General features: G+C 39.9%; 1 protein-coding gene across 1 annotated transcript in view; it reads right to left on the bottom strand.

Annotated features, from left to right (window-relative positions):
- MALRD1 (MAM and LDL receptor class A domain containing 1) overlaps positions 1 to 6,942 on the bottom strand; it is a 620,077-nt gene extending 613,135 nt beyond the window's left edge. The window contains exon 1 of the mRNA XM_068545334.1: positions 6,721 to 6,942. Within this exon, the coding sequence (XP_068401435.1) occupies positions 6,721 to 6,942 (222 nt within the window). The remainder of the gene's footprint in view (positions 1 to 6,720) is intronic.
- Positions 6,943 to 18,877: the final 11,935 nt, after the last annotated feature.

The raw sequence follows: 18,877 nt of genomic DNA, 5'->3' as shown, positions 1-18,877 counted from the left end.
AAGGTCCTTTAGATTTTGAAATTGCAATTTGTGTTTCATTGGCAATGCACTACACCATCCCCCTACACTAAATAGGAATGCATCATGTCAAAGCTCATTCCAGGTTTTCCTTTTTAAGGAAGGAAGGAAGGAAGAGAAGGGAGAGAGTAAAAATGAGAAAAAGTTATAAAGAAGAAGGAAGAGAAAGATGAAGCAGAAGAGTGTAAAAAGGCATGCAAACATAGAAACATTTCAGTTTTACATCCGGATTCTGAATTCAGGTCCCGTAACATTTTATACGTCCACTATTTTCCATTTGGGAAAAAAATCACATATTTCATTGCTGTCATAGCTGTTTATTGCCTAGTTTCAGCTGGGAAACTCCTTTATTAACTGTTACCACCTACTAAAAATAACATTACTCTATACTGTTTCAAGTGCCATTCATCATTCAGACAAGAAATGAACTGGAATGGTGGCACCCAAGGTAAATCAGTATAATCCAGTAGTATAATAGTTTATAAAGCAAATTTATATTTTGTTGCCAAAAGAAAAAATTATATTCAACTGATAATTTCTTTATCACTTTTTCTCTACATATACCAAAAGGGGCAAAAAAATAAACTGATACTGGTAGCAACCAGGGTTGTTTTTATCTAGTTTATTGAGGAAAGCTAACAAGTCTTAGAGATCCAGTGTTGTAACACTGGGCTGCAGGCATCATACATACTGTCTCATTATGTCCAAAACATCTTGCATTGTTCCCTACTTCTACTTTAAAAAAAATATTACTCAGTTGTCCAAGATCACAAATGATGGAGCTTGACTATATAATTTTAATTGAATTATATTGCTTCTGGCTGAGACTTCCAAGAGGCAAAGTGACAGAGCAAATTCATTTTAAAAAGAAATGACATACTGTTTTATCTTTTTTAAAAGATTGAGCACCTACTTTACACTAGATATTGTGCATAGGGAGATAGGAGAGATACAATGAAAGATAAGACAATATACCTAACTTACAAGAATTTACAACCTGGGAAGTGCATATAAGACCTTTATAAAAAATGTACACACACTGCTTCTAATTTTGGCTTAAAAAGAGTGGATTATATTTTCTATAAAAAAATAAGCCAACTCTCAAGCTACAAAAAAGGTAGATGATGGATGGAGTGAGATATAAAATGCTTTAAAATATATAAATGAGCCCTGAGCCTACAAAATGCAGAGCAGATTCCCAAGAGTTGAAAGGGAGATAGAAGGAGACATAGCCAACGCAACAGAGTTTATTACTGAATGACCGTCCTAAAGGACGGTATTTTAAGGAATATTTTAAGGAAAAACTCCAGAATTAATGTGAAATAATCATTGAAAGAAGGTATGAGATGCAAGAAGAAGCGGTGAGTAAATACTGAAGCTCTATTGCAGATTAAAGTGACCCAGAACCCTAATCTTGAAAGATGAACTGAGAAAGGTCATTAAAAGATTTCTATTTACGTAAGATAGGGAAATAGAAGTGCTATCACTACAGAAAGCCAGAGGAAGAGTATGCTAGGAAAAAAATTCCTGGCACCTTCAATAAGGATTCCCATAGATTATGACCATCCAAATAAGAGCTCACAGTGAAAAATTAACCAGCCAATGACAAACAAGACTCTATGACTCAGGGCCAGCACAAAAAAATAAGCAAAGGTACAACTAGATAACTGATAATGTCATATATTGGCAGTATGTCATCGTGACTACAAAATAATTATGTATCAAGTGTTAAAAAGATTAAGTTTTTAAAATAAGCACTAGGAAGAAGGGATTAGCCATGCTTTTGTTAAAGTGACCAGGAAAAATATAATCATTGAGAATGAAAGAAAAGTAGATGGTATAAGTAGGAAGAAAATAAACAAATGAATAAAGAATTTAGTGAATTGGAAGATAGATATTTTTTAAATGCACAAAATGCACCATAGAGATGTATGCACACATTTTACAATATAGTTTAAGACAGTGGAACACAGAATGGTAGGGTCCAAAATATGACTAAATGAAACTTACAGGGGAGATTTTAAAAAAAGAATGGAGAGGCAGTATTTGAAATAAAACTTTTCCAGAAATGAAGAAAGTCATGCACTCTGAGGATTCAGATGACTGCAATGACTGCAAGTACTTCGAACCCCTTACCCCTCCCCTCCACCTTCCCTTGATAAAGGAAGTAGTCCTTTCAATTATTCCAATTCTCTACAATCTCTTCTAGAAAACAGAAGCAGAGGGAATGCTTCCTAACTTATTCTGTGAGGATAGCATTACCCTATTATCCAAATCAGACAAAGACATTAAAAGAAAGAAAAGTTACAAACCAATCTCTCATGAACATAGGTATAAAAATCCTCAAAGAACTACTAGAGAATTAAATCCAAAAATGTATAAAAATAATTATATGCCACTGTATATATTACCAAGTGGAATTTATTCCAGGTATGTAAAATCAGTTCAATATTCAAAAATCAATTAATATAATCCATCACATCAAGAATCTAAAGAAGCTATATGATCATATCAACTGATGCAGTAAAAGCATTGGACAAAATCCAACATTAATTATAATAAAAACTCTCAGAAAACTAGGAATATAAAGAAATTATCAACTTGATAAAGAACATCTACCAAAAACCTATAGCTAACATCATACTTAATGGTGAGAAACTAGGTGTTTTCTCCCTAAGATCAGAAACAAGGCAAGGATGTCCGCTCTTCCTATTCAATATCACACTGGAAGACCTAGCTAATGCAGTAAGACAAGAAAAGAAAAGAAAAGATATACTGATTGGGAAGGAAGAAAGAAAACTGCCTTTGTTCACAGGTGACATAATTTTACATGTAGAAAATCTTTTAAAAAAATCACACATAAAAAACCCCTGAAACTAATAAGTGATTGAAGCAAGGTTGCAGGATCCAAGGTTAATATACAAAGTTAATTGCTTTCCTATATACCAGCAATAAACAATTAGCATTTGAAATTAAAAACACAGAACTATTTTTATTAGCACCCAAAAAATGATATGTATAGATATAAATCTAAAAATATATGTACAAGAGTAGTATAAAGAAACCTATAAAATTTTGATTAAAAAAATCATAGAAAATCTAAGTAAATATATCCCATGTTTATGGATAGGAAGACTTAATGTTGTTAACAGCTCTTCCCAACTTGATATATGGATTCAACACAATTCTAATCAAAATTCCACCAAGCTATTTTATGAATATACACAAAGTGATTCTGAAGTTCATATGGAAAGGCAAAGACCCACAATAACCAACACAATACTGAAGAACAACAACATTGGAAGACTTCACAAGTGTGAATATGCCACCTGACTTTACAAGTTAGTATAAAGCTACAGTAATCAAAACAATGTGGTACTGGTAAAAGAATAGGCAAATTAATCAATGGAACAGAATGGAGAGTCTGGAAATAAACCCACACAAATACAGTAAGTTGGTTTCTGACAAAGGAGCAGAGGCAATTCAATGGAGAAAGAATAACCTTTACAACAAATGTGTTGGAAAAACTGGACATCCACACGCAAAAATAATATTAATATAAACACGGACTTTAGAACTTTCATGAAAATTAACTCAAAATAGATTATAAACCTAAACGTAAGAAGTTTAACTATAAATTCTAGAAATTAACATTGAGGAAAATCTAGGTGACCTTGGGTTTAGCAATGACTTTTTAGATATAACACTCAAAGCACTATGCATAAAAGAAAAAAAAATGGGTGTTTGATTTTATTAAAATTAAAAATGTGTCTCTGAAAGACTGTTAAGTGAATGAAAAGACAAGCCACAGACTGAGAGAAACTCTTTGCAAAACACATATCTGATAAAAGACTTGTAATCCAATATAACAAAGAACTCTGAAAACTCAACAACTAAAAAAAATCTAATTCAAAAATGGACAAAAGAAAAATGGATTATAGACTTTAATCCAAGACCATAAACCATAAAACTCACAGAAGAAAGCACAGGGAGTAAGCTTCTGGATGTTGGTCATGGCAATTTTTTGTTTGTTTGTTTGTTTATGGATTTGACACCAAAAACAAAGGCTGCAAAAGCAAAACTAAACAAGTGGGACTATATCAAACTAAAAACCTTCTGCAAAGCAAAGGAAACCAACAACAAAACGTAAAGGCAACCTATGGAGTGGGAGAAAATATTTGCAAATCACATATCAGATAAAAGGCGAATATCCAAAATATATTTTTTAAAAAACTCACACAGCTCAATAACAAAACCCCCCACAAATAATCCAATTAAAAAAATGGGCAGAAGAACCGAATAAACATTTTTCCAGAGAAGACATACAAATGGTCAAAAGGTACATGAAAAGGTGTTCAACATTACTTGGGAAATGCAAATCCAAATCATAATGAGATATCACCTCACACCTGTTAGAATGGTTGTCATCAAAAGACAAGAGATAATTGTGGGTGAAGATGTGGAAAAAAGGGAACTCTTGTGCACTGTTGGGAATGTAAATTGTTACAGCCACTCTAGAAAGCAGTATGTAGTTTCCTCAAAAAATTAAAAGGAAAACTACCATATGATCTAGTAATCCCACTTCTGGGTATATATCCAAAGGAAATGAAAACCGGATATCAAAGACATATCTGCACACCCATAGTCATTGCAGCATTATTCACAGCAGTCAAGATATGGAAGCAACCTAAGTGTCTGTCAACAGATAAATGGATAAAGAAGATGTGGTATACGTATACAATGGAGTATTTTTCAGCCATAAGAAGAAAATGGTGCCATTTGGGACAACATAGATGGACCTTGAGGGCATTACGTGCAGTGAGCCAGACAGAGAAAGACAAATAGTGTATATCACTTGTATATGGAATCCAAAAAAGCTGAACTCATAGAAGTGGAGAATAGAATGGTGATTACCAGGGACTGGAGAAGGGGGAAATGAGGAGATGTTGGTCAAAGCATACAAAGTTTGACTTAAAAGATGAATAAATTCTGGGGATATGATGTACAGCATGGCAATTATACTTAATAATACTGTATTAATAATACCTGAAAATTGCTAAGAGGATAGATCTTAAATGTTCTCATCACAAAAAAAGAAATGCTAATTATATGACATAACAGAGGTGTTAGCTAATTCCATGGTGGTAATCATTTTTCAATATATAAATGCATCAAATCAACATGTTTTATACCTTAAACTTACACAGTGTTATACATCAATTGTATCTCCATAAATCTGGGGAAAAAACTTTAATGAGGAAAAGGTATGAATAGTTACCTCACCTAAGAAGATATACAAATGGCAAATAAGCATATGAAAAGATGCTCAACATAACACGTGTGCAGGTCACTGTGAGTTAAAACAATGATATAATACTACACATCTATTAAAATGGTTAAAATCCAAAAAAGGAGGAACTCTCATCCCCTGGTGATGGGAATGCAAAATAGTACAGTCACTTTGGAAGACAGTTTGGCAGTTTCTTATAAAACTAAACACACTCTACCTTATGATCCTGCAATCACACTCCTTGGTATTTAACCAAATTATTTGAAAACTGTGTCCACACAAGTTATTTATAACACTTTATTTATAATCACCAAAAACTGGAAAATATGAAGAAGTCATTCAACAGCTGAGTTGATAAACAAATTGTAGTACATCTATACAATGGAACAGTATTTAGTGATAAGAAATGAGCTATGAAAAGACATGGAGGAAATTAAATACTCTAAGAAGTAAGATTGGATTCCAATTGTATGACATTTCAGAAAAGGCAAAAACTATAGAGGAGTGGGATAGAGAGGGTGGGAGGGAGACGCAAGAGGGAGGAGATATGGGGATATATGTATATGTATGGCTGATTCACTTTGTTATAAAGCAGAAACTAACACAACCATTGAAGAGCAATTATACTCTAATAAAGATGTTTAAAAAAATAAAGATTTTAAAGTAATTTAAAAAAAAAAAACTATAGAGAAAGTGAAAAGATAAGTAGTTGCTAGGGTTCCAAGGAAGGAAGAAATTGATGGGGCACAGAATTTATAGGGTGTTGAAAGTATCCTATATGATACTGTAAAAGTGGATACATGACGTTATGCAGTTGTTAAAACCCATAGTCCTGCACAACACAGAGTGAACCCTAATGTAAACCATGGACCTTAGTGAATAATAATGGCAATATTGGTTCATCAGTTGTAAGAAACATACCACACTAATGCAAGATGCTAATAATAGGAGAACCTGTGGGGGTGAAGCAGGGGAGAGGGGTTATGCCAAACTCTCTGTACTTCCTGTGCAATGAGCAATTCTCAGTAACCCTAAAACTGCTCTAAAAAGTAAAGTCTATTAATATAAAAAAATTAGGCTGAGTCCAGGAACTGAGCAAGAGATCGTGATTTTTATTGGGCTGACAACCATCTGCACCTTCATTTCTCCCTTTTCTGCTGGCAGATGCGAAGCAACGCCCTCATGGGCTGCCCATCTGTGTTTCCCCTTCCGATGTCAAGCTCTAATAACCATATCCACAACTTCCTGCAGGTCAAGGCCATTCAGCTGCCCCTCTGACCTTGAGGATCATTATGGAACCTCAGTTACAGACTCTTGGCTTCTGGCAGTTAGATCCTGCTACCTGGTCTCTATTACTTCAGGGCCCCACCATTCCCTTGGATAAGAATAAGCCACATTCTGTGACCACTTACCCTATCAAAAGGTCTGGACTGCAAAGGAGAGTCACCACTGAACGTGGTGTTGCTGGTGACCCTTTCATCAGCACATTCCTCGTGGTCTTGGTCAGTGATGTGCCCTTTGGGCTCCCCCCAACCCTCTAGCGTGACTCCCTCAGCAATACTCTCTGCCCCGGAAACTCGGGCACATCTACTTTGTTTGCCTTTGTCCGTCACTTTCTCCAGGCTTGTAAGCATCACCCGAAAAATGAGTTCACCCCACCCCCTGGACTCTTTGCTAGGGTTTAAAATCTTGTGTTGTGAAAAAGTTCTCCCAAGTCCTTGAATTATTGCTTATTCAGGCTAACATTCCGGAACCTTCAAAATCCAGTCCTGGGGCTCTCTTTAGGCTCTGGATGGTATGGCATGTATGACTGATTCTTACAACTTCTATAGTGTATAATTTCTTTCCTTTGTTATCAAGCCCAGCCCATCCACAGCCAGGTTATGCTGGATTTAACTCTAGTTATGGGCCTGGCAGCCAAGGAGAGGAGATAGGGACAGCTCCTAAGGAGGGCATCTGTTGCCTTGAGGAGAGATCTCTGCAGCATCTTGTAGCATGGGGGAAGTGCTGGCCCTTGGAGGGCCCTCTCCTACTTTCCCCCAGCCCCCCAAAGGAAAGATTTCAGAGAGGGTGGGGGAAGAGAATGGGGTAGCATGTGGGGAAAGGAGCACCAACTACAAGAGAAAGTGCCAAGGTGCAGCTGTTGGAGCCGCCCTGGTGAGAGACTGAGTAGAAAAATAGACAGCGACCAGATCACATGGGATGATAGAACTTGACCCACCACTTCTGTGGCAACCAGGCCAGGAAACTAAACCACAGCCACTGCAGCAACTGGCACAGAATGGTTAGGACTTGCTCAATAACTGCCAGCTTCTCTCCTTTTATGCCCCTGCTTCCAACTCAAGATCAACCAAAGAAAGTCAAACACGGTCCCCAAACCAATCAGATAACATGCCTCACATTTTATTTGTTAGTCCACCTCTGGCTTCCCCATGACAACAACATCCAATGAGGCCACACCTGAAGCCCTTTTTTTCATTATAAAACTTCCCTACTTCCCCGCCTGCCTTTGAGTCTGTGCAAATGATGGCGACTAACTCTATTGCTATACCAAGCTCGGAATAAAGAGCCTCTGTGTGTTTTCATTTGGGTGGTCTTTGTTTATTTCCACATCAGTAAGAAGGTTAACACCCGTTCCCCATGCCTTCATTCTAAGCTGTTCTGCCCACTCTGGGAGAAAGGATGCATGAACTCAGGATTTCAGAGATGAAAGTGCATTAGACGTGTTTAAAGTACAGATACTCAGTGTGTGCAGAAATTTATGTTATTTCTAGCAGCTAGCCACTCTTTTCGTGAATGCCATAGCATGCCAGCTTGGGGCGGGGACAGCCAGCACACCTGCCGAGAGGGGCTCCCGGCCAGCCCGTTACACCCACAACCAGGACCCCCCCCCCACTCCCCATGACTCCAGGGTGGAGAGAGAGGTCAACAGAAGGTCAACCTTCCCTCACCCCTTGACGATACCACACCACCCATAGGTTCTGAGGGTTCGGGGCATTCACGTGGATGTTTTAATCTCACGTTTCAGGGTCTAAGGTTTTCCCAGCCAGGGCGTGACCTTAGAATAGCAGGCCTGCCCGCTCTCACTCTGAGCCTTGAACTGCTTGCTAAGGACCTGCAGTTTCTCATCATCCCTCTGCAGGGCACCAATACCACTTAGCAGTAACCAGCCAACTCTGCTGTCTTTGAAAGCTTTGGTTTCAAATAACCTAATCGTTGCATCCTCGACGGCATTTATTTCCCGGGTCACTACTGGTAAAATCATTAGCAGTTGGGCTGTCACCTTGTGTCAGGAATTATTTTGCCCCACATACCATTCTGAGTGGTGTCCATTTTACCCACGAGGTCATGAGTGCACCAGTCCCCAAACCCCATCTTACCACCTTTTCTCCTAGACCATTCTTGTTATGCAGGTCTAAGAGCAGATGCTAAAATGGAAGACAAGATACTAAGTAGGCAGTAGGAGGGGTGGTCCTCATGAAGAATAAAGGGCTGGGAGATGGAGGAGCAGGAAGAGTCTTCTAACACCTTGTAGAGAAGCGAGAAGGGAGCTTGGATAGCAAGAATCTGGGTCTATAGCACAGAAAGTTTTCCAGAAACCATCCCTTCACTGTTTAGACATTATAACAAAGCTAATGACATCACCTTAGGGAAAGTTTTGTGCTATAATAGCCTTTCCCCCCCCCCAAACTAAACATATAATGTTTGCCTTTAAGACTTGAGAATGTTTTGCTGACAATTTTGTTCCCACAGGACTTGGGCATATAGTGTGATGATCACATTCTTAGTTGAAGCAGAGCCATCCAGAGACCCTGGCATAATCAAAATTGTATGATCTCTCAAACTGCGGGGTTCTATTGCTTTTCTCCACAGTGGGGTGGGTGTTTGTTATTACTGGTTTCTGCCATAAAATAAATACAACTCTATAGAGAGCTAACTGTGCAGAAGTGAAGAGGGTGTAAAGAGATCAGATTTTCCACAAATATTAGAGTATCTCTTTCAAGGTATCTGTGAGCACACGGCTAAACTTTTTCTCAACCAAAGTCTTGACAGCAGGTGGAGGCAGGTGATGATCTCAATCGACCACCAACCCCAAGTTCAAAGTCCATCCCACTGAAAAGTGACCTTGCGAGATTCAGGAGCATGTCGGTTCAGGTCCCCAGCTCGAAGTCGAGTTTACTGAAATATGATGCCGTAGTAGCCAGGCTGTCTAACATAGCCTTCTGGCCGCACTGGATTCTTCTTTCATTGTATTTAATATTGATTTTGATTATAAGAAGATCAAACATTGATTTCAAATTTAAGGGAAAGGGCATATTTTGAAATGAATCTCTTCTGATTACTCTCTATTCAACTAGCTTTAAGAAAACTTTATTATTAAACTTAAAGACATATTTTCTAAAAATTATAACCAAACCAGAAACTTACCTCGTGGATTTTAATATAAGGGTACTTAAAAATGGTTTATGTAAGATAACTTTTCATTAAGCTATAATGAGAATATCAATAGTGGTCTCACAGTCTTGCTGGAAATTCATAGGAATTCTAGTTGCACAGTTGCAAAAAAAAAAAATGCTTCTATTGGAAATTAAAAGTGATTCTCTGATAGAGTAGGATGGTAGAGAATATCTAAGAAATATCAAGTAGTAAATGAAAGATGAAGGAAATAGGGCCCCTTTTTTCTACTAAGGGTACTTTCCATGAGCAGGATGGTCAGCACACAGCTTAAGCTGAGCAACCAGCAAGCACTCACTGGTGCATAGATCCCAGAAGAGGAGAAACTAGACTGCTTGAGGTCCAAGTGTAAACTTCAGGATCTCATGCTGAAGCAACAAGCAAGCTTGACGGGAAGCCTCGCCATATTTCCCACAATGGGGACAGCGTATTTGCATAAGGGTAGAATTTGGTAAGGTGGAATAATTGGAGAAGGTAGCCAATCCACAATCTTATTTGATCTGAGTTTACCTCATTTATTTAATTCTGTATCAGACTGTGAATGGTACACAGGGAAGAACACTGTTTTAGTATGATAGATATTCCCAGGTCAAAATCTATACCAAAGAAAGCTGATGCGTATATGAAATCCCTAAACTTGGCAACACTGAAATCCTGTTTAGGAAAAGGAATTCTATTTAAAATAAAATTCATATAGGTTTACAAATCTTCACAAAGATATTCTATATGATTTAGAAGAATCTCACACTCCAGTCTTCTCACAAGTTAATTTTTGTACTTAAACCATATATGTAGGCATCTAGTACAACTCCATCCTTCCACTGAACAGTTATTGAATATTTGTCTTATCAAAAGCTTTTGTTGTAATGTCTGGGAAGCCAACCCTTGACAAAGACAGCTAGAGAAGAGTGACAACAAATAATAATCGTTACAGAGAGAAGGATTAGAAACCAACATATTGGAAGATTAAAGTAGTAAGGCATTAACAGCTTGGCAACATCACAACAGTGATGGACATTCAGATGTTAAGGTGACCAGTTCAGTTCAGGAAATACATGATTATAAATAAAGAAAACAAATTCATTGGGTGTTCATATGTGTCTGTGTTTAGAAAAAAAAAGTAGAACTTGGACCATATTATGTTAACTAACAAGTGACCAAAACTCTTATCACTCCACATGACATACAGAAGACCTGGCATTGTAGGCTTAAAGATAGAAGCTACACAAATAAATCAGACATAGAATATGCCAAATGTGATTAAATCTTAGTGATGCACGGTTCCTTGACATTTGCGCTTTTTTTTTAAAATTTATTTATTTTTTATTTTTAACATCTATGACCTTTGCTTTTGTACTTGCCCTTTACCCTTTGTTCTTTGGCAAGAGTGCAGAGGTAAGGGTGGAAGGGAGGGAGCCATGGGACAGGCTGCTTGTAATTATTAAAAAACTTCATAGAAGGGTGCTTCAAAAACTTGCAGGGCTTCCCTGGTGGCGCAGTGGTTAAGAATCTGCCTACTAATGCAGGGGACATGGGTTCGAGCCCTGGTCCGGGAAGATCCCACATGCCACGGAGCAACTAAGCCCGTGTGCCACAACTACTGAGCCTGCGTGCCTAGAGCCCGTGCTCTGCAACAAGGGAAGCCACCACCATGAGAAGCCCGCGCACCACAACGAAGAGTAGCCCCTGCTCCCTGCAACTAGAGAAAGCCCACGCACAGCAATGAAGACACAACGCAGCCAAAAATAAAATAAAAAATAAATAAATTTATTGAAAAAAAAACTTGCAAGAACAGAAGATGTCCAAGTGAATAATAGAGAATGATTTTTTTCTTTTTTTGCTCTTCAGTGGTAAACAAGGACACGTCTGGTATTTCTCATTCTATTCACCATTCTATTCTCTCTTGAACTACTTTTGCTTCAACCTATTAAAGGCCTGTTTGTGTTCAGAGTTCTTAGAATTACAGCTGAATAAAATCCAGTCAGAGAATATAAGATGTGTATGGTATGGGTTTGAAGTGAGAAAGCATGAGTCAGAGACACTTGCTGCAAGACACTGAAAGGTACATTTAAGGCAGATGATTAACAAAAGCAAGCAGGACTAACAAAGAAATTAGAAAGATTCACTAAGGTAAACATAAGATCAAATTATCAATAAGAAGTTGGAATAGTACCTATACAGAAGGCAAGACAACTATCATTGCTTCACTAGTAAGTAGGAAGCAAAATTAGGAAAGGAAAAATGATCATTTATGATGTGTGGGTATGTTGTAGAAACACAGGGAAATTACTTATGAAACAATCCAAAGGTATACAGTTATATAGTAAGTGTAATTTAACGCAGCAAATTAGCGTTGAATAGAGAGCATCCAGCCTGAAATAAGATTGTAGAATATGATTGTTGTAGACAATTCTGTAATCTAATGAAAAGATATATTTTTGTCAAGGCTCTATTTGGAATACTTAGAGGAAAATGTAAATGATATTCATTGCTCACTGCCTTTCTTTGGAGAATTGTGAAGTAGTGATGAAAACTAAAGCAGCAGGGGATGGAAGAGCAAAACTGACTATGATAGGAGAGCCAAAAAGTGTGAAAGAGGAGAGAATTTACCCACTGGATCTCATGTCCCAGTGGTGTAAACCCCGGGCTGCACAAGTAGGGATGGGTTCCACAGGTGCAGAGGTCTGCAGGTGGCATTAACCGAAAAGCCTCTTGCAGTGTCTTAGTCCGTTTGGACTTCTGTAACAAAATACCACAGATTGGGTGGCTTATAAACCATAGAACGTTACTCCTCATAGTTCTGGAGACTGGGAAGTCCAAGATGAAAGCACCAGCACATTGAGTGTCTGGTGAGGACTCGTTTCCTGGTTCACAGACAGCCATCTTCTCCATGTCTTCACATGAAGGAAGCAGGGAGGAAGCAATCTGAGGTCTTTATAAAAGTGAGGTCTCTGATTGCATTCACTTTGACCAAATCATGTCCCAAATCTTGGGGATTTGGTTTCAACATATGAGTTTTCAGAGAACACCAATGATCTATGGCATGCAGGAGGCAAAAAACAAAAGGTGCAGGGGTGCAGTTCGAAGGCAATGAAGAGCTGAAACAAAAGAATCTCTGAGGATCTGAAATGGTACCCGAGAAAAGCTGATGCAAACTATATTGAAGACCATGATGCAGATGAGAGCACCAAGGTAGTGCACAGAAAAACTTTGAATGCTATTCCACTCCAGCATTTCGAGGTCAGAAAGATAAGGAACAAAAGTGGCAGAGAGGCAACAGTTGGGAAGGTAGGATGAAAGCCATGACTGTGTGGCATTCCGGAAACTAAACTAAAGACGGGATTCAAGAGGAGAGAGTGATCATCTATGTCAAATGCAGCTGAGAGATCAACTAAGAAAAGATGAACAGATGGGTGCTGCAACAACGTGAAGCTCATCAGTGCCTGTCAAGAGCAGCAGACAAGAGCCTACTCAGAGTTCAAGGCTGAACGGGAGAAGAGGAATTTGGAGAATTGATTACAGGTAACTCTTTCCAAGAGTTTTATCACAGTGGGGATAGGAGTGGGAGAGTAACTGACAAAAAGATGTGAGATAAAAGGAGTTTCTCTTTTTAAGAAAAGAAATGAAAACTGGTTTGGATGCTTATGAGACTAACCCAGAAGAAAGGGACAAATTAACAATACAAAAGGGGAGAAAGTTGCTACAGGAATATCACTGAGTAAAGGGGATATGCTCTACTATCTAGGGGAGGAGCTGCTGGGACAGTTGATCCCATATCCACTGGAGGTGAGGCAGAGTATATATATGGATGCAGATTTAGGAGGACGGGGAATTAACAGTGGTGGAGAAACAAAGTCATGAGCTGAGAATGTGTGTAGGAGAGGAGATACTGGAGGTTCGAGGAGAAAGGAGATGTATAAAAGAGTCGTACAGGAGAGGAGGGGAGAAGAAATGCACCAGGGACAAGTATGTGACAGGGGGCGGCATTCAGAGCCCACTGGGGGATGACGTGGGGCTTCTGGGCCAGATTCTGGAGTCAGAGAGCTTGAATGAGAACCCAGCCTCCAGCACCTTTCACCTATGTGATCTGGGCAAGTTAGCTAAGCTCTCTCTCTAACCCTCCCTTTCCTGCTCCATAAAATCAGGAATAATAATAATACTTTCTCATAGAATAGAAGATTCGCTGATTGGATGGATGGATAGATGGATAGATAGATGGAGATAAATAGCATAGAAATGTGCCTGAAACAAAGTTTTATATGATAGCTATTATCTATCCTGATGTTAATGACCATGAATTTAAATTCAAGATAAACACCAAAGATCAACATTTATCAAAGTCACTTAACTCCTTCCTCTTTCACCACCGAATGCAATAAGTTACCAAGTCCTGTTAATTCTAACTGGAAAAAAAAACAACTTTAAAATATCATGTTGCATCATATAAAATTACTGATATTCAATTGCTGATTTTCTACAGATCTGTATACAGTTCAACCTATTGTGTTCCCTAACTTGTGTCAGACTGACTTCAGATGAGGGACCCAAACCCTAATAGACGGTGGAATTTTTGTCCTGCTTTATTGGAAAGTTCCTTCAAATGCCAAAATACATCTACCTTCACAGCCTTCCCATATCTTTTTCTATGTCTATTCCTATTCTATTCTAGAATCTCAGGACACACACACATATACACACACACACACATATACACACACACACACACACACACACACACACACACACACACACACACACACACACACACACACACACACACACACACCCCTTCTAAAAACTTTCTTTTAAAAAAATCACTGGCAAAGGTATTTTTCTAAACTGAAGAAAGAGGCATTTAAGCCGGTCAGGAGAAAAATGAGTGATGAGCTCTCATGAGCTGAAAGGAAAGTGTTGGATCCACTGAGCAGAAAGTTCAACTGAGGCCTGAAGGGAGCAAAGGGAGCTTCACTAGGGACCATCCCTGCGCCATGCCTGAAACAGATTTTCCAGAAAAATAGCATGAAGATGAAAGATGACGCAAAGCCCTGAGAGGCAAAAACCCTGAAAACAAGAACAACCAAACAAACCCTCTAAAAAGTCAACTCTCATAAAAATATATACATATACCACACACAGAAACCTCAAGCTTGAGACCAAATGACTTGCGTTGTTTTCTTTCAATACATAATGCAATAGGTTCCACTGAATCAAACATTCATCCATCCCGAAAACTTCATAGGATACTGCAGTTACTCCAGTTTCTACCCAAAGAGTCAATTTTTTTAAAGGAACCTCAACTCTTCTGAACAGGCTTATACACCTGCTGGATAATAATTTACCTTTTTAAAAAATGTGATCACAATTTCTGAAGAGCTGAAAATATCATTTACATTCAATCTGCTGCTTGGGTGGTAAGTGAAACTGTGTTTGCAGTACCTCCGAGCTGCCTTCCTTTAAACCAGTGAGAATGCCGGGCAGATGAACAGGCTGCACAGTCTCCCTGGACTCCGTGCTGGAGGAGAACATCTCACAAGCATAATGGACTTTAAAATATGCAAACTACCGCCCATGTTTACACAGGGACAATTTTATTTTCTAACTTAAAATAGCAAAAATAAGTTTTATCTCCAAGTGGAATTCACTACCCAGCTACTTCATTTTGAAGCTGAGGTGCCAAGATGCATAATGCCTATATAATTTATGTGATTTCTACACATTTTAATTGCCAAATTCAAGTTGAATTAACTGTATTCATGAAAACCCAAGCAGTTTCAGTAACCCTTGGCTTAATCCATATTTAACAAGTATTGACAGGCTTGTTTTTTATTAGGAAGGCAATAATCACACACCATCTGCTGCCAGTTAAATGGAAATAATTCAATTGTTAAATTACAAATGTAAAGGACTGAGTTATAAATATGTTTGATTAAAACAGACACTGGGCAGATTTCTTTTGGCAGTGTCTGGTGCAGCCAACTCTCGATTATTGAAGGGTGGATAATCCATCCCCCTTTCCTTTTTTCCCCCTCATGCTTCGCAATTTCAGTGTATGAGCACTTTTGTCAGAGAATGAGCAGAACAAGAAGTGATGAATATACATATATCCCTGCCAGGTATATGACTCCACGTTAAAAACAGTAATAACATTCCTTGTTTTAAATGACAAAAAAAGTGACCAAAACGCTAGTCACCTACATGGTAACTATGAAACAGTATTTTTCATTGTACTATAGTGTTCAGATTCATGAATTTCTAGACATAAACATTTAGTAGATGAAATTGTTATTAATCACTGTTTAGTTCATTCAATTCTGAGTCCATTTATGAAATTTATATTCTCCATGAGTCAACTTATAAAAATATCTAAGAATTCTCATCACACATGGCAGATGGTCTCTCTGATCCCTAAGCTAACTGATATAAGGACAAAAGACAAAGAGATATAGATACAAAGATATTAGGAAAGGAGATGATAGCAGAAACGAGATCAACAAATTCTGAAAGACGGAAAGTAGATAGAGAAATTGTAAAGGAGTTGGCAGAGAAGAGGAGGACTAAAAAGCTGTATGTCTCACAGAAATCCTGAGAATTTCAGCCACTGGAGGCACTGATGATTTGGAAAGCAGAGCTGAGTTGCAGGAATGAAAATTAGGACTTTATTAAAAGCTGGTATACAAATCTTAGACTCTCAGATCTCTCCCTAACCCAGCACATCAGGTCACTGTCCTCAATTCTAGTCCTTTCTCCCTCCATTCATCACAGAGCAGACCAAAGATCAGCCACGAAGAAATCCTAGAGTCTCAAATTATACAGCATCATTCACAAATGAGTGCATAGCAAAGGATCACTAATATTTTAAGGAGGCTCAGTGCTAGATATTCTCCCTTTGTCTCTCAGAGCCATCCCCTTCCATCTCTACCCTGCAGTGTGACCCAGGAGGCCAAGCCCTAGAGACTATACCCAGGCTCCTGAATTCTGCCCCCTATGTGGATTAGGTGAATGGGAGGCACCAGCCAGAGATGGCAGGGCAAGAGTCAAATCTCCCTCTCTGCGGGGCTAAAGGTTATCAGTAGCAACATTCCCTTATTAGACAATATAATATTATTTATTATAAGCAATATAATCATGATTTCTTTAGTAGCCTCATTCAGGCAACCCTCTCCCCGAGCTGCAGCTATAACTAGTGCTCTCTTCAGGTCCCAACAATTTCTCCCTCCATAGCCCTTTAGGTCCAGGGACATTAACAGCTCTTTGCTGCTGTAAACCTCTGCTTTTCACCATCTCTTATTTACCCTAAACCCTGCAAACAGATCTTCCTAAGTGTGATAATAATATCTTCCAAATATTATTACCTACTAGGATCCTAACTGATACAGCCTCTGACTTGAAAGAGAGAGATCAACTCAAACTAGCTTTTTAGAAATAGCTAGTAACATAGGGACAGAAGATACAAAAAATATCAGAGAAATAAGATATTAAGATAGTACATCTAGTAACAAGAACAGAATGTTAGAGAATAGAAACAATCAGAAGGAAAAACTCGGAGGAGGTGGGAAGATGGCGGAAGAGTAAGACGCGGAGATCACCTTGCTTCCCACAGATACAGTAGAAATACATCTACACGTGGAACTGCTCCTACAGAACACCCACTGAACGCTGGCAGAAAACGTCAGACCTCCCAAAAGGCAAGAAACTCCCCCCGTACTTGGGTAGGGCAAAAGAAAAAAGAAATAACAGAGACAAAAGAATAGGGACGGCACCTGCACCAGTGGGAGGGAGCTGTGAAGGAGGAAAGGTTTCCACGCACTAGGAAGCCCCTTCGCGGGCAGAGACTGCGGGTGGCGGAGGGGGAAGCTTCGGAGCCACGGAGGAGAGCGCAGCCACAGGGGTGCGGAGGGCAAAGCGGAGAGATTCCCGCACGGAGGACCGGCGCCGAGCAGCACTCACCAGCCCGAGAGGCTTGTCTGCTCACCTGCCGGGGCGGGCGGGGCTGGGAGCTGAGGCTCGGGCTTTGGTCTGATCGCAGGGAGAGGACTGGGGTTGGCGGCGTGAACACAGCCTGAAGGGGTTAGCGCACCACAGGTAGCCGGGAGGGAGTCCGGGAAAAAGTCTGCAGCTGCCGAAGAGGCAAGAGACTTTTTCTTACCTCTTTGTTTCCTGGTGCACGAGGAGAGGGGATTCAGAGCGCCGCCTAAACAAACTCCAGAGACGGGCGCGAGCCACGGCAATCAGCGCAGACCCCAGAGATGGGCATGAGACGCGAAGGCTGCTGCTGCCGCCACCAAGAAGCCTGTGTGCGAGCACAGGTCACTCTCCACACCGCCCCTCCCAGTAGCCTGTGCAGCCCACCACTTGCAGGCTCCCGTGATCCGGGCACAACTTCCCCGGGAGCACGCACGGTTGCGCCTCAGGCTGCTGCAACGTCACGACGCCTCTGCCTTCGCAGGCTCGCCCCGCCTCCTCCGTACCGCTCCCTCCCCCCCGGCCTGAGTAAGCCAGAGCCCCCGAAGCAGCTGCTCCTTTAACCCCGTCCTGTCTGGGCGGGGAACAGATGCCCTCAGGCGACCTACACGCAGAGGCGGGTCCATATCCAAAGCTGAACACCAGGAGCTGTGCGAGGAGAGAAGAGAAGGGGAAATCTCTCCCAGCAGCCTCAGAAGCAGCAGATTAAAACTCCACAAACAACTTGAGGTGCCTGCATCTGTTGAATACCTGAATAGACAACGAATCATCCCAAATTCAGGAGGTGGACTTTGGGAGCAGGATATATTAATTTTTCCCCTTTTCCTTTTTTTGTGAGTGTATATGTATATGCTTCTGGGTGAGATTTTGTCTGTATAGCTTTGCTTTATAATAGCTTTATTTTACTTCACTATATTTTATCCTCTTTCTTTCTTTCTTTCTTTTCTAATTTTTCTCCCTTTTACTCTGAGCCGTGTGGATGAAAGGCTCTTGGTGCTCCAGCCAGGCATCAGGGCTGTGCCTCTGAGGTGGGAGAGCCAACTTCAGGACACTGGTCCACAAGAGACCTCCCAGCTCCACGTAATACCAAACGGCGAAAATCTCTCAGAGATCTCCATCTCAACATCAAGACCCAGCATCACCCAATGTCCA

Source organism: Eschrichtius robustus, chromosome 1, assembly GCF_028021215.1.
Source record: "Eschrichtius robustus isolate mEscRob2 chromosome 1, mEscRob2.pri, whole genome shotgun sequence".
Lineage (NCBI taxonomy): Eukaryota > Metazoa > Chordata > Mammalia > Artiodactyla > Eschrichtiidae > Eschrichtius > Eschrichtius robustus.
The sequence above is the reverse complement of the archived record's forward strand: the minus strand, read 5'-3'. Positions and strand labels throughout refer to the sequence as shown.